This window comes from Lepidochelys olivacea (genome assembly GCF_965140295.1).
Source record: "Lepidochelys olivacea isolate rLepOli2 genome assembly, chromosome: 3".
NCBI lineage: Eukaryota > Metazoa > Chordata > Testudines > Cheloniidae > Lepidochelys > Lepidochelys olivacea.
In genome coordinates this window covers 147,800,016-147,814,975 of record NC_140413.1, presented here as the reverse complement: position 1 = coordinate 147,814,975, position 14,960 = coordinate 147,800,016, and the positions used below count along the sequence as shown (strand labels likewise).

The following is a 14,960-nucleotide window of genomic DNA, read 5'->3' as shown; positions in this document are numbered from 1 at the left end:
ATAAAAATTGAACTAGTCAAAACATGTTCCAAAGCTGCACTGATGCGAATCAAAGCTGACAGAGCTTAAGTGAGGAAAGGACCTTCAGATAATAGTTCTCCCATGATAAGTCAGCACTCTGTAAGGCAGCTCTCTGTAAATACACTCACCGCAAATACCGTCCCAAATTAAAGCTTAAAATCAAGGAATTGATCATTAATGAACCGCTTGAGAGCACAGATGTCTCTTGAAAATGTTAATCCCCCACCTCCTCACTCAAAATCCCTGTTGGAAAGTGCCCTTACAGAAACACAAGCACAAAAAGCTTTTGCTTTTGCCTCTTATTACAAAACATTCTAGCAGCATGAGCCAGTTAAATGAGGATAATACATAATGGGAAGAGGCAATAGGAATCTTCACTCTATGCTGTTTCCTGTTTGGGATCCTGTATTCACGTTAAGCCGTGCACACTGAATTCACATTCACAGACAGTACAGTATGTAGCTTTGCTCCTGAAAGCGATGTTGCAAAACATTCCAACAATCAATGCAGCATCTAGTGTCTTTCTTATCCTCAGCATGTTAACATTACAGATAAACACCAACTGCTTGGCTTCAGTGATCAGCATTCTGTGAAAAGTTATGTGATTAACACTTTTGGAAGTCCCTTGGATAACATTCCCATACACACCAGAGGTTAAATCATTGGAAGGAGGCAGATTCTCAGCTAGTGTAAAGACAGTTTACACCAGCTGAGAATCTGCCCCCAGGTCTTTTTTTTTTGGTAAATTGTGACTTAATTATTGGCTAAACTGTAGTTTCTCTCACGTACAGGCATGACCCTAAAAAACTTGCCAATTGGCATAAATAATTGCATGAGTCTTTAATATTAGATAAACTCAGTATTTGCAGTAAGTATAGGAAAACACTTATAGGACCCTGAGATAAACTTATTTATTTATATTAGGAAAAACTGGCAACTTTTTAAGGGCCATGGCCATAAAAGGGAATGCTAAGAACACATGCATAAAATTTTAATGAGACTATCCAGGAATCAGTTTTTAGCACTATTTGATATACTGTAGCCTTTTATTCTACCTTACTTCTTATAGATAAATATATATGTACATGCATATATGTGCTATATATAGACATACATGTATGCACGTATGTATGTATAGTGAATGCAATGCTTCTGAAAAGGTGTCGGAGTCTCCCCTTCAATATTTTTCCTTCAACCATCCAATATCTAGGTGGCAAGATTGACAGGCCTAGTGACTAAAGTCCTCCTTTTATCCACAGAGACATTATAGTCTAGGTAGCAATCATGCAGATTTCAGTGTCTCTCTCATCAATATGTTCCAACCACTTTTTTCTGATTAACATGCTTTAAAATATAGATATTGTAAATATAAGTGTTCATATCACAAAGCTGAGAAGGATCTGTAGGCTAAGGAGAAAGAGAGGGAGTTTTCTTACATATGAAAGGCAGTGTTCTCTTTTAACAATATATCTATTTAATAACATCACCATAAAAAGTCCAGTGCGTTAGATTAGACATGTGATTCATGCAAAGATCAATTAATGTTAATGTGACACATCTCAGTTTTTTCCCCAGATCATTTTTATTTTATATATGGGAATGATTAATAATATTTTTCCTTTTAGAATTTTGCCTGTAGCATCCATATGTGTATACATTCAACCTCACAATATCCTACAGCCTATCATATTTCCTGCCGAGAAGGGGGTGTGATATCATTAGATAACTAGAATAACTCAGAAGCATAATTTCCCACAATTACATTTTGTGGTCACAAATCCGAAACAGAAAAGCAATGACCTAACATACAAATAGAAAACATACTATAATTCAATTACAAATTCCTTTAAAGAGTTAATTAAATTGTATTAGTTTAAAAACATCTTTGAATAATATGCTGAAATATTAAGAATCTGACCACAGCATACAAAACCAGGGATATTCTAAATTACTTCCATTATATACTACTAATTTGGTACATTTAGTCTTGTATCAGAGGATCCTAGAACAATGGGCTATGAAGCACACCCCATTGGTGATCTTCTATGTATGGGTTGTAAGGGCTTGTACTGTTAACATATTGTGCACTATTTGTATAGCCATCCTCCTAGTTTAGATTGTTACCTAATACTGATTTAACCAATGGTTTTATGTTTTCCCTCCTCTTTCTTGACATGTCAACTAGTACAGTAGTTAATAAAATAACATACATTCAGCACCTCTGATCTAGCAAGAAGATCAAGTTGTGCTGGCATGGAAAGAGGCATGTGAGAGACACACCAACTTCCACTTAGCCATGTCCTTAGAATCTCCTTCCTTAGAGGTTTTTAAGGTCAGGCTTGACAAAGCCCTGGCTGGGATGATTTAACTGGGAATTGGTCCTGCTTCGAGCAGGGGGTTGGACTAGATGACCTTCTGGGGTCCCTTCCAACCCTGATATTCTATGATTCTATGTCTATTATCAGGTATGCTGCTAATCCATTGCAGGAGAGATGAAGTGTCAGAGGGAAGGAAAAGAACTAATGCTGAAGTCAGGCTGCAAGGTGGGACGGTAGATAGTCAAGGGGACTGACTTTCTGGAAATATTGAACAGGATGAGTTTCCTCTAAGAACCATAACTTAGCTGTTTATGTTTATCTATTCATTTTTAGCTACTAGAGTATTCTGTTCCTCCCTGAACAATTATTAATACAAGCCTTCCTGGAATCCTTAATCAGATTTTGGGCTTGTTCATAACCACATATGAAAATCCCTCTAATTGCATATAGCTATATTAAAGAGAACATGCAGAAAAAGACAGTTACCTTTTCCGTAACTGGTGTTCTTTGAGATATGTTGCTCATGTCTGTTCCACAATAGGTGTGCATGCTTGCCATGTGCACCGGTGCTGGAAGTTTTTCCCCAAGCAGTACCCATAGGGGGGAGCACTCCCCCATGACCCTGGGAGCAGCGCCTGCCTGGCATGGTATAAGGGGGGCTGCACTCCCCCCACCCTCAGTTCCTTCTTGCCAGACAACTCCAACAGAGGGAAAGGAGGGTGGGATGTGGAATAGACATGAGCAACACATCTCGAAGAACACCAGTTACGGAAAAGGTAACGGTCTTTTCTTCTTCGAGTGATTGCTCATGTGTATTCCACAATAGGTGATTCCAAGCGATATCTGTTGGAGGTAGGTAGGAGTTCACAAATTCTTGGGACGGAGTATTTCCCTGCTGAACTTGGCATCATCCCTGGCCTGGGAGATGATCGCATAGTGCGAGGTGAACATGTGAACCGAAGACCACGTGGCAGCCCTACAAACGTCCTGGATGGGGACGTGGGCCACGAAGGCAGTTGATGAGGCCTGTGCCCAAGTCGAGTGTACCCTCACAATGGGCGGCGGGGGAACCCCCACCAGCTCATAACAGGAATGGATGCCCGAAGTGATCCACTTAGAAAGCTGCTCAGTGGAAATCGGCTGGCCCTTCACGTGCTCAGCTGAGGTGACGAGCAATTGCGAAGACTTTCTGAACGGCTTGGTCCGCTCGAGGTAGAAAGCCAGAGCTTGCCTTACGTCGAGCATGTGGAGATGGCATTCCTCACTAGTCGCATGAGGCCTGGGGCAGAGGACTGGCAGAAAAATGTCCTGACCCATGTGGTAGGCAGAGACCACCTTGGGGAGGAACGTGGGGTGTGGGCAGAGCTGGACCTTGTCCTTATGAAAAACCGTATACGGCAGTTTGGAGGTTAGGGCCCTGAGCTCCGAGACCCGCCTGGCCAACGTGATAACTACCAGGAAGGCCACCTTCCATGAAAAGTGAGACCAGGAACACGTGGCCAGTGGTTCATACGGGGCCCCCATGAGACGAGCCAGCACCAGGTTTAGGTCCCACTGTGGAACCAGGGGCTTGGAATATGGGTAGAGAGGTTCCAAACCCTTAAGGAACCGGCCGCTCATAGCATGGGAAAACACCATTTGCCCTTGCACCAGGGGATGAAAGGCCAATATGGTCGCCAAGTATACTGACTGACGAGAGTACCAATCCCTGGGCCCTCAGGTGGAGGAGGTAATCAAGCATAAGCTGGATCTGGGTGGCCGTCGGACAAACACACTGGCCTGCCACCCACCTCGAAAACCGAGACCACTTCGCCACATAGGAGCAGCGAGTGGAGGGCCGTCTACTTTCAAGGAGGACGCACTGAACCTGTTCCGAGCATGTTCTTTCCTCGCCACCTAGCCACTGAGCAGCCACGCCGTGAGGTCAAGCGTTGCTAGGTTGGGATGGAGGAGGAGGCCCTGGTCCTGAGAGAGCAGGTCCAGGCAGAGAGGTAACTGCCATGGCGGAGCTATGGAAGAGGGTCCCGTACCAGTGCTGCCCAGGCCATGCCGGGGCAATGAGGAGGACTTTGGCTTTGTCCGTCTTTATTTTCTCCAGGGCCCTGCTGATCAGAGGGAATGGGGGAAAGGTGTAGAGGAGCTGGCCTGACCAGGACAGGGTAAAGGCATCGGAGATAGTGCTCCTCCTTAGGCCCCCCAGAGGAGAACCGGGAGCATCATCGGTTCTGCCGGGTCGCAAATAGGTCCATCTGAGGAGTAGCCCACCTTCAGAAGAGCTGGTGAGCCACTTCCAGTTGTGGAGACCACTCATGCTGAGAGGAAAAATCCCTGCTCAAGCAATCTGCCCTCATATTCCGTGCGCCCGGCAGGTGGAAGGCTTTTAGGTAGATATTGTGGGCTATACAGAAGTCCCACAGACTGAGGGCTTCGTGGCAGAGAGCAGAGGATCAGGCCCCACCTTGCCTGTTGATATAGAACATAGATATAGAACATAGACGTTGTGTCCAGTAGCGCCCCGATAAACTCTATGTGTTGGACTGGGACTAACGTGGACTTGGCATTGTTTATCAACAGGCCCAGGGCAGTACATGTGGACAGGAGGAGTGCCACATGATCCCTCACTGGCGACTGGGGGGGTGCCTTTGACTAGCCAGTCGTCCAGATATGGGAATATTTGGACCCCCTGGTGTCTGAGGTAGGCCGCTACCACCGTCATTCACTTTAAGACCCTGGGGGTAGTGGACAGATCAAACGGTAGGACCGTGAATTGGTAGTGACTCTGACCCACCATGAAACGGAGGAAGCGTCTGTGCCCCTCGAATGTGTGGATGTGGAAGTACACGTCCTGTACATCGAGGGCAGCGTACCAGTCCCCGGGATCCAGGGAGGGGATGATGGAGGCCAGGGAAACCATACAGAACTTGAGTTTCACCATGTAGTGGTTCAGGCCTCGCAGGTCCATGATGGGCCTGAGCCCCCCTTTGGCCTTTGGGATAAGGAAATACCGGGAGTAATACTCCTTGCCCAGAAACTCCTTGGGCACCACCTCTACAGCTCCTAGGTCCAGGAGCCGCCCCACCTCCTGCTCGAGCAGAGCCTTGTGGGAGGGGTCCCCCAGGAGGGACTGGGGTGGAGGGCAGTTGGGTGGGGAGGAGGTAAACTGAAGGGTGTAACGTCGGGAGATGGTGTTGAGAACGCACCGGTCCGAGGTGAGCCACGACCATTCCGGGAGGAAAGCACGCTACCAATTGGAGAAAGGGAGCTTTATTGGGGGTAGGTCCCTGCTGAGAACTGGTGGGGTACCCCTGAGCGTCCCATCAAAAATGCCTTTTGCCCGCCTGCTTGACCTTAGAAGACCCAGGTTGGGGGACAGGCCGGGATTGCCATTGCAAGCACTTTCTGTAGTCCTGCTGCTTTTTGTGGGAGGCCTTGTACTTTGGGAGGGCGGCGTGGGCGGGAGCCTGTTGCAGCTTGAACTTGGGTTTTGCCGGAGGAGGGACACAGAGGCCCAAGGTCTGGAGGGTCGTGCGGGAGTCTTTCATGCCATGCAGCCATGTGTCTGTTTCCTCAGCAAACAGAGCCTTCCCGTTGAAAGGGAGATCCTGCATTGACGACTGCGCTTCGCTGGAGAGCCCAGAGAGCAGAAGCCATGACACCCATCTTATGGACACTGCTGAGGCCACGGACCGTGCGGCCAGGTCTGCTGCATCCGAAGCAGCCTGCAGGGATGACCTTGCGGCTGCCGCCCCTTCCTCCATGAGTGCCTTAAACTCTTTCTTATTGCGCTCCCGGAGAGATCCTCAAACTTTGGGAGGGATTCCCAGAGGTAAAACTCATAGTGACCCAGGAGAGCCTGATGGTTTGCTACTCATAGCTGAAAGCTTGACGATAAATAAACCTTTCTCCCGAAAGTATCCAGCCTCCGAGAGTCTTTGTTCTTGGGGGTCGTGGCTGGTTGCCCCTGCCGCTCCTTGTGGTTGACCAACTTGACCATCAAGGAGTTGGGCACTGGGTGGGTATACAGATACTCATGTCCCCTCGTGGGTACAAAGTACTTGAGCTCCGCTTTTTTAGAGATGGGAGCCAACAAGCCTGGTGTTTGCCACAAGGCGTTTGAAATTCTTGCCCCCCTTCATGGAGCAGCAAGGCCACCCTGCCCGGTGCCGAAGGGGACAGCACATGGAAGAGCCTATTCAACCCTATTCAATCTCCTCAGCCTGGAGGGGGAGGCTCGCTGCCACCCTTTTTAGGAGGTCTTGGTGGGCCCGGTAGTCCTTCTGCGGGACAGAGGAGTGCGGGGCTGCAATCAGCTCCTCTGGACGGGGCGAGGTGTGATGCTTTGGGTGTTGTCTGGCACTGGAGGATCCACCACCTGGTTGGACTCTGGGCACGGTAACGAGGACAGAGGTCCCACCAACCTTTCTTCTGGCAGTCTAAAGATTGACGCCGATGGTGATTCCGAGGCCCCAGCCACCGAGCAAGCCCCCACCAGGAGCTGCACCGGAGGTCACGACGCTTGGTGCCATTGTGCTTGCTGAGGCACCGGCAGGGCCAGCTGTTCAGGCCAAGCTAGCCAGCCCGTAGACGGGCGGCTGTGAGTGGAGGCCAGGCTGGTGTATGATCCGCTGCTGCTACCTCTGGACTGGGAGTATCGGCGGTGCCGGTATCTACGTTGACCTCGGGACCGTGATCTCGACACAGAGGAGCAGCACTGACAGTAGTAGCTGCTCCATGAACGGCCTCGAGGGGCGGACCTGCGTCGGTGAGACACTGGCGATCGACGCCCCGGGCTACGGTGCCTTGGCAGAGACTTGGAATGGGAGTCCGAGCGGGAACGGCGTCAATGATTGTTCCATGACCGACTGTGGTATCTCCTGCGAGACGAGGACCGTTGGTGACGTCTGCCACGGTCCCATCTATATTTGCTTTGCAAAGATAAGCGGTGCTGGGAGTCCCGGTCGAACGGCACCCATCCAGACAGTCTGGCTGGTGTCGAGGGTGATCTACATGAACTGAGCCCTGAATGGTCGCTGGGCAGTTAGCGGTGTCGGGAACATTGCCTTGAGTGAGACTGGTACCGGGCTGATGGCGACTGTGGTGATCCCAGTGGCAGCTTACCTTTGGAGCATGGGGAGATCATCAGCGGAGCTCTGGGCACCGGCATTGACATGATGTCCCTGGCTGCCTGGAGGGCTTCAGGCGTAGATGGCATCCGGACATCTGGAGAGGCCTGCTCCGAAGGGGCCGGGCTACTCTGCTCACATGAGTCGGAGGCCTAGGGCCTGATGGAGATTGAGGACTACCCGACATGGGCCTAGCCTCTGTCCCAGACTTCCCTCAGTGCCACTGCGATGAGGGAGTGTCTCTGGTCCTCTTGGCGTGCCCCGTGGACAGGGAGCAGTGCCGACTGGACGATGGTACAGGAGGGTCTCCGTGTACAGACGCCGCGGTGCTGGGTACCAGTCCGGAGTGGCATACCGGGGTCGGGGCCAGCGTCGACTCCATCAGGATGGCCCTGAGTCTAATGTCCCTTTCTTTTTTATTTCGGGGCTTGAGAGACTTGCAGATCTTGCATCTTTCGCTGATATGGGTTTCTCCCAAGCAGTGCAGACAATCCATGTGCAGGTCGCTCCTTGAAATAGAGCACCTACAAGAGCCACATGACTTAAAGCCTGGAGTGCAGGGCCCAGGCTCAATGACTAACTAAACTAACTGAATTAGCTAACTGACTACAGGTACTACTGAACAAACAGAGTTCTGGGGACGAGCTGCAGCAAAGCTGGAGTTGAGCAGTTCCGACGCACCTTCACTGGTGGCAAGAAGGAACTGAGGGTGGGGGGAGTGCATCCTCCCTTATACCATGCCAGGCAGCCGCCGCTCCAAGGGTCGTGGCGGGGTGCTCCCCGCTACGGGTACTGCTAGGGGAAAAACTTCCAGCACCGGAGCACGTGGTGAGCATGCACACCTATTGTGGAATACACATGAGCAATCACTCGAAGAAGAACTTGGAAGGCTTTTTAAGGTCCATCTCTACTGGGACATCTTAAACAAAAACTCAGGACATTTAACATCAATACAGTCCTAACCAAATAAAAACCGTAGTGTGTGATTAAAAACTGTAGGGGAAAACAGAACAGAAAGGAAAATTATGCAACAAAAGTGGAAAATTATTCTAAGCAATATGCAAAAAGCTTAACTGAATATCCAATATAAAATCCTAAAAGAACACCCTTGATGGTGAAAGAAGCACGTGAAGCTCAGAACACGTGAACGGTCACAGAAGAAAAGGCAAATTTGTTCACATGGTATTTTACTTCTTGTAGGCTAATGACAATCTGACCAAAGTGATATTAGGATCAGTTCTGGACTGCATTGTGTAACACAACTATTATTTGAATCAGTAATTCAGAAAGGCACTTCCTAACCAGAAAAATCTACACTGTGTCCCCATGAATAAACATGATTCCTTCCTAATGACAGCATTGTAGCTGCCAATAGACTAATCCTTACCACATGGAAAACTACAGATGTTTCCACAGACATTGATTTGCGACTGAAATACACTAGAGAGCTTTAAAACCTTTTCAATTTTAACTATCTCAAATTTGATTGATTTTGCTCATATGGAATAACAGGCTGACTTGTGTTTGGTGGTTTTTATACAAGTGATTAATACTAATACTTGGGCATTCTTGGTATTTAAAAAGTAAACTGAAAAAGAAAAAGAGCAAACGAGATGCCTTTGACAGTCATAGTACAGTGTATTCATTACATCTCCTGATCAAACTCAAAGTTTGCCAGGGATATAAAAGCACAGTTAATACATAAAAACAAATATTAGCCTTCATTTTCTACAGTGAAAAGCATATGAAGTTCATCCATTATATTTTCATAGTATTGGATTATGTTGGTTTAATATTCAGTACATGAAATTTAATTCATTTGTAAAGGTTTGGTTGTATAAGATATACATTTTCAAATTTATGGGGAAAAATCATAACCTTACTACAGCTGGAAGGTCTAAAACAGGGGGTCTCAAACTGGGGGTCAGGACCCTTCAGGGGGTCATGAGGTTATTACATGGGGGAGTCAAGAGCTTTCAGCCTCCACCCCAAACCCAATTTTGCTTCCAGCATTTATAATGGTGTCAAATATATTAAAAAGTGTTTTTCATTTAAAAGAGGGGTCACGTTCAAAGGCTTGCTATGTGAAAGGGGTCACCAGTACAAAAGTTTGAGAACCACTGGTCTAAAACAATCTGTATTAATGTTTACAGTGAGATACATAAGAGTGTGAAAAATGAAATAATCCCCAACAGTTCAATTTAGGGATGGACCTGAGCAGCAAACTCTAAATTTATTCTCCCTCAAAGCCTGGGGATGTTGCAATCCAGGGTTTTGTTTGGTCTCCTCTCCAGTTTAAATTATTTCTCTTTACAATCAAAATCTCATAATGAAGCAGACTTGCCTGGATATCTTTCATTGTAAAGTATGCTATTGTTATTGAAATGTACTTGATAATGATGCAAATAATTTCTACAAGGAAAAATGAATGTATACGAACATGTAAAAACATAAAAAGAAATCTGTCCCACCTGCACATCTTTGTACTTTTCTTGTAAATCCATAAGCCGATGATAAGCTTTAATTGCTTCTGAAAACTCTCCAATGTCTGTACTGGTAACAAGGTAGTTCTCCCAAATCTGCCAGTGTTCATAGTTACACTTGAGAGCTTCTTGGAGCGTGCGAAATGCTTGGATTCTAGTTAAGAATAAAAACAAAAGATTTGGCATATAACATATTAAAAGCATTCTGTATTTACTTAAAGGCTACATAATTAATGAACACATTTTGAAAACAGATGCAACATTAAGATTAGTTGCTCAGAATTTACATGAAAGCCTGAGAATCCCTTTCTTTCATGCCCTTCCGCTCAAACCAGTTGATTACATAGCTCGCTATCTCATACCTGTTCTGAGATATCGCGCTCTCTCTCTCAGTGATACCAGTTGGCCTCAGTGAAGATTACATTGTTGTTAGCCTTCCTGCAATAATTCCTCCTCTATTATCATTCTAGTGACATATATCGAGTCAGTGGTCCTTGACCACTTTCAAAGCCTTTCTCCCTGGGACAGCAACATAGGTAGATTATTGATTTGCCTCCTGAATACTCAGTAACCTCAGCTGTTAATAAATAAGCTGTTTTGCAGGACTTATTTGTTATCCACCTTCCTTTGAAAAGACATTGAGCTAGCCCTTAAATTCAGTAAGCACAGATAATGAAAATACTCCATTAATCTCCCCTTACACATAATCTACAAAAGAAAAACCACATAATTTACTGTAGTAAGTTGTCTGCAAACACTTGATCAGATCATAAGGTTTTGATCAAGAAGCAAAAAAATGTAATTGTCATTAACCAACAGTGATAAATACAACTTTGGCCCTTTCCAATTAACTGCAATGAAAGACACCTAGTATAATGGACAGACCTTTTACTATTGTTTGTTATGCATATAAAGAAAATATTACAATAAATACAACAATTGTATAGGAAAAAAAAGAAAGCAGGTGTTTATTTAATCACTTCAGTAAATGTAAATGCTGTTACATTTTGGCAAAATAAAACACTGTCATTCTTATTGCTTGGTAACTTTTTCTTGTTTTTTTAAAAAAGAACACAGTAGATTAAGAGATTCCAAAGCCAGAGGGACATTTGATCATCTAGTCTGACCTTCTGTATAACACACAGGCCATAGAACTTCACCAAAATAATTGTCTCCACTGTTATTTTAAATGCACCTTTGGGTTTAAATCTCCTCATACAGTTTGGCCATATGTACTGATATTTTCAATCTTGAATCTGAATTCTGCCAACAAATGATGACAAAGCAATCAACCTCACTGCGGTTGTAATCGATTTTTGAAAAATAAAATAGCTTTTTAATGCTGAGTTATTACAGTGGAAAGAAATATGAAAATGATGATTCAATTCACAGCACATCAAAAATATTTTCCAACACTTAATATTTTTGTCTGTGTTAAGGACATAAAATACCTTGCAATTTTGGCATGAGTTTTTCTTGATACCATAAAATTGAAGTCAAAGTCAAAAAAGTGAAGTAGAACACATCGCTCAATAGTGCCGTTGCCCTATGCTGTAAACGGGTAGGTGGAAATCATTCTGATGAAGAATACTTCTAATTATTAGGCATAGGACAATGCATACAGCCCTTGAAGTGTCATAGCATGCTTTGGAGGTTGAGAAGTAGGAGTCAAACACCAACATCCTCTGATTTGCATTTATCTACTTCTGAATTAAAACAGTGCATTCTGAGTGACTGCATAAACACCCTATCTTGTGAACAGGTAACAGATTGTCTTTTTTAGAGTTCAACAGGGATAATGAATAAATAAGTAACTGTCTGATTCAATCTTCCTGATTTTGATGACCGATTGTGAAGTTCCTTCAAGACACTTCCACAAAGGCACCAGGAACTGAAGAAAAGGACATTTGGTCAAACAAACTAGGTCTGTTTATTTCTATTCCTCGTTTCAGCCTGGGCAGTCATTCTACTCCTTGCTTTCTTCTCTTCGTCTCTCCATAAATATGTCTAAACATCTCAGACTTATTTATAGCATTTGCTACAATGCATTTTCATGGCAATTTATTTCACGTGTTTACCACTTTGTGCGAACTCACTGTTCTCCTCATTTTTATTTCATTTCATTAAAGTTAAACCACATAAATTGTTCAGAATGTCAGTTTTTAAAACAAAACACTGGCAATTTTAATATACTTTCATGCTTCTACTTTTCATTCTAAAGTTTTATTCTTTTTTGGTAGAAAATATAATGAGACACAGTCCAAGTACAGAGTATTATCTAAATTAAATTGTTCTTCCATATTCAGCCCTTGCAAGAATATTACCAAAACTTTATAGTAAAGTATAGAGAACTTTAATATTACAACAAGTGAAAATACAGAAATAAGAAATTAGCTGCTTTGAGTCTGGGTTTCCTCTGTTAATGGTTAATTTGGAGGGAAAAGAACAAGCAGGTTTATGCATACTAATCTCCATCTGCTTTTATAGATGTCAATAGTAAACTACTACTTGTTCCCTCAAATCTCAAACTGAATATAGCATGAATCAATATAGGTTTGACTATATCCTCCGTTTTAAAATGGACATATCTTTTTTGGCTTCACAGTCCAATTAATTTCCATTTCTAGTATGAATAATTTTGATTTGTTTGTACTTAGTGTATAAGCGATGAATTATGAATTTGAAAATATCAGCTCCAAATTATTGCTCTTTACAAAGCTAATTAAATATATTTTTCTCCAATTGAAAGGTGATTAATTTCTAATTAGTATCACTGTAGGAAACCTACTGGGAGACTAGACTGAAGGGTAGAGGACTAGCATTAATGAGTAAACCACATCGTGAGAATAATCTCTCAGTGTTAGGAGAAAGGAAATCAGAAATATTTATTTTGGAAGCAGTATTCTCTAAACCTTTTGAAGTACTTACTTCTGTTTCAATCTGATATATGCAGTTGATAAATTGTTCCAGGCCTCAGCATTCTGCAATTACAACAGAGGAAGCACTTAAAATCAAAGACATTCCACTTATTTGGGAAAAATCATTTGAATAAAACGTAAAATTATAATAGATTTACATGACCAATTTTCCTTATCATATACATACATTAATAAATGCACATACATATTAAATATTAAGGTGGCAATAACATTAATTAAAAAAATAAAATTTGCCTGGTAAATAAACAAAATGATAGCAACAGTCAGAAATATAAGAGAAATGTTGAATTGTAAATGGTTAAATTAATTCTGTTCTGGCATTGTACATATTGAGCCTGATTCTGCTTTCACTTACACTGAAGAAAATCTGGAGTAACTCCACTGAAGTCAGAGCAGTGACAATGGTGTAAACCCAAAACAAGAACAGAACCAGAATATTTCAGTGAAATTCATTCCAGGGCTGAGGGCAACAGACTTATGGACCACTGAAGGCCCCAGTGTTTTGCAGGCTTAGTTTAGACTTAACTAGTGTGATGACCTTGTGATAGACTTCTGCACAGAGTGAATTTCAGTTATTGTGACTAAGAGTATGTCTACACTACAAATGCTATAGGGCACAACTGCAGTGCTGCAGCTACACTGTTGTAGCACTATACTGAAGACACTTGCTACAGAGATGGAAAGGGTATTTCCGTTGCTGTAGTAAATCAACATAGCTAGGTCAACCTAAATTTTAGGTGTAGACCAGGACTAAGAGCCCAATCCTGCATCCTTTACTCAAATAAATCCCATTTAAACCATTAGGAAATCAACTGGTCTATTCCTGTGAATACAGACAGGACTGAGCTATACCAAACAAGTTGGAATGATTTCCATAAAAAGTTGGTTTTAATTTATAGTTTAACAATTCATATTCATGGATAGAAGAAAACGCACAACTGAGTTAATTTTCAGATTATACTGAGAATTTTTTTTTTAAATTTATTTTTTTTAATTTAATTTTTTTTTTTTTAGTAAAAATAAATGAATACCATCAATATACTTCTCCTGAAGCAGGGAGGATGAGACAGAGGTTTCTACTCCTAAGGCCAGACCACCTGATAGAACAGTGTGGGCCAACATACCCTTGTGTAGGCTCAAAGCATTCTTCCCTACATCACTTACACACAAAAAACAAAGGGAGTATAATCCTGCTGGCATCCTGTGAGCCTGGCAATGGTGGACACACACCTGCATAATGCACACATGTAAACGTGGATCCCAAACATCTCCTAGTTTGTGGGAGACTGAGTTCAATCTCAAATTTAGTTCCAAAGGCCAGTTATCTGCCATTTCTTCAGTGAGTGTTTCTAACTGAGATTAGTTTGCCACTTCCACAGAAAGATTAATTAAGCAGCACAGCTAACTGGAGAGTGCAGGAGGCTCCTTTAAAGTCTAGAGTGGACTAAGCATTTTAACAAATTATCTGTTTAAGAATAGGCTCCTTCACTTCTAATTTTTTTTAATCAAAAAGCACTTGGGCATTATCTGCTTTATTTTAATGTTGTATACCATAAAGGACTTTACCGGGTGTGGGTGTGTGTATGTAGATGAATAAAATAGAAAAGTCAAGTATCAAGCAAATCTTTTTGTGATGCTTAATGAGAAAATACATCCTTTATGAACAGGGTAAAAATTGAACAATTAGAACTAAGGAATGAACCACTTTTTTTTTTTTTGGGAGTCCCTGGCTTCTTTCACAAACTATTAGATGAGCAAAGATAAATCTTCAATAAATTGTACATACTTCAGGTTCCAACATCACACAGCGCTGAAATGCTTTGGCAGCACCGTCATAGACTTCCAAAGCTAAATAGGCACAGCCCAAAGAAAACCACACACCCAACTGAAAAGAAAACAAAGAGAAAGGGAATTCAGTATGTATGTTCTGCACAAAATAAATTAGTTAAGATTCCTTCATTCTCAAATCCATACATTTCTTGGTGTTATACGGCATTGCTCTATATGTAGGACCCTTCACTTCCAGTTTTTATTTTGTTTAGAATTTTTTAGTGTTTATTATATTATTTGAAAAAT

At 43.1% G+C, this 14,960-nt stretch overlaps 1 protein-coding gene across 2 annotated transcripts in view; it reads right to left on the bottom strand.

Moving 5' to 3' along the window:
- The window catches only part of TTC27 (tetratricopeptide repeat domain 27), a 184,823-nt gene that overhangs the window by 18,745 nt on the left and 151,118 nt on the right, over nucleotides 1–14,960 (bottom strand). For both annotated transcript variants that reach the window (XM_084622456.1, XM_084622457.1), the window contains 3 exons: nucleotides 14,671–14,769; nucleotides 12,874–12,926; nucleotides 9,934–10,099 (listed from right to left, as the gene is read on the bottom strand). In XM_084622456.1, coding sequence (XP_084478582.1) covers nucleotides 9,934–10,099; nucleotides 12,874–12,926; nucleotides 14,671–14,769 — 318 coding nt within the window. The remainder of the gene's footprint in view (nucleotides 1–9,933; nucleotides 10,100–12,873; nucleotides 12,927–14,670; nucleotides 14,770–14,960) is intronic.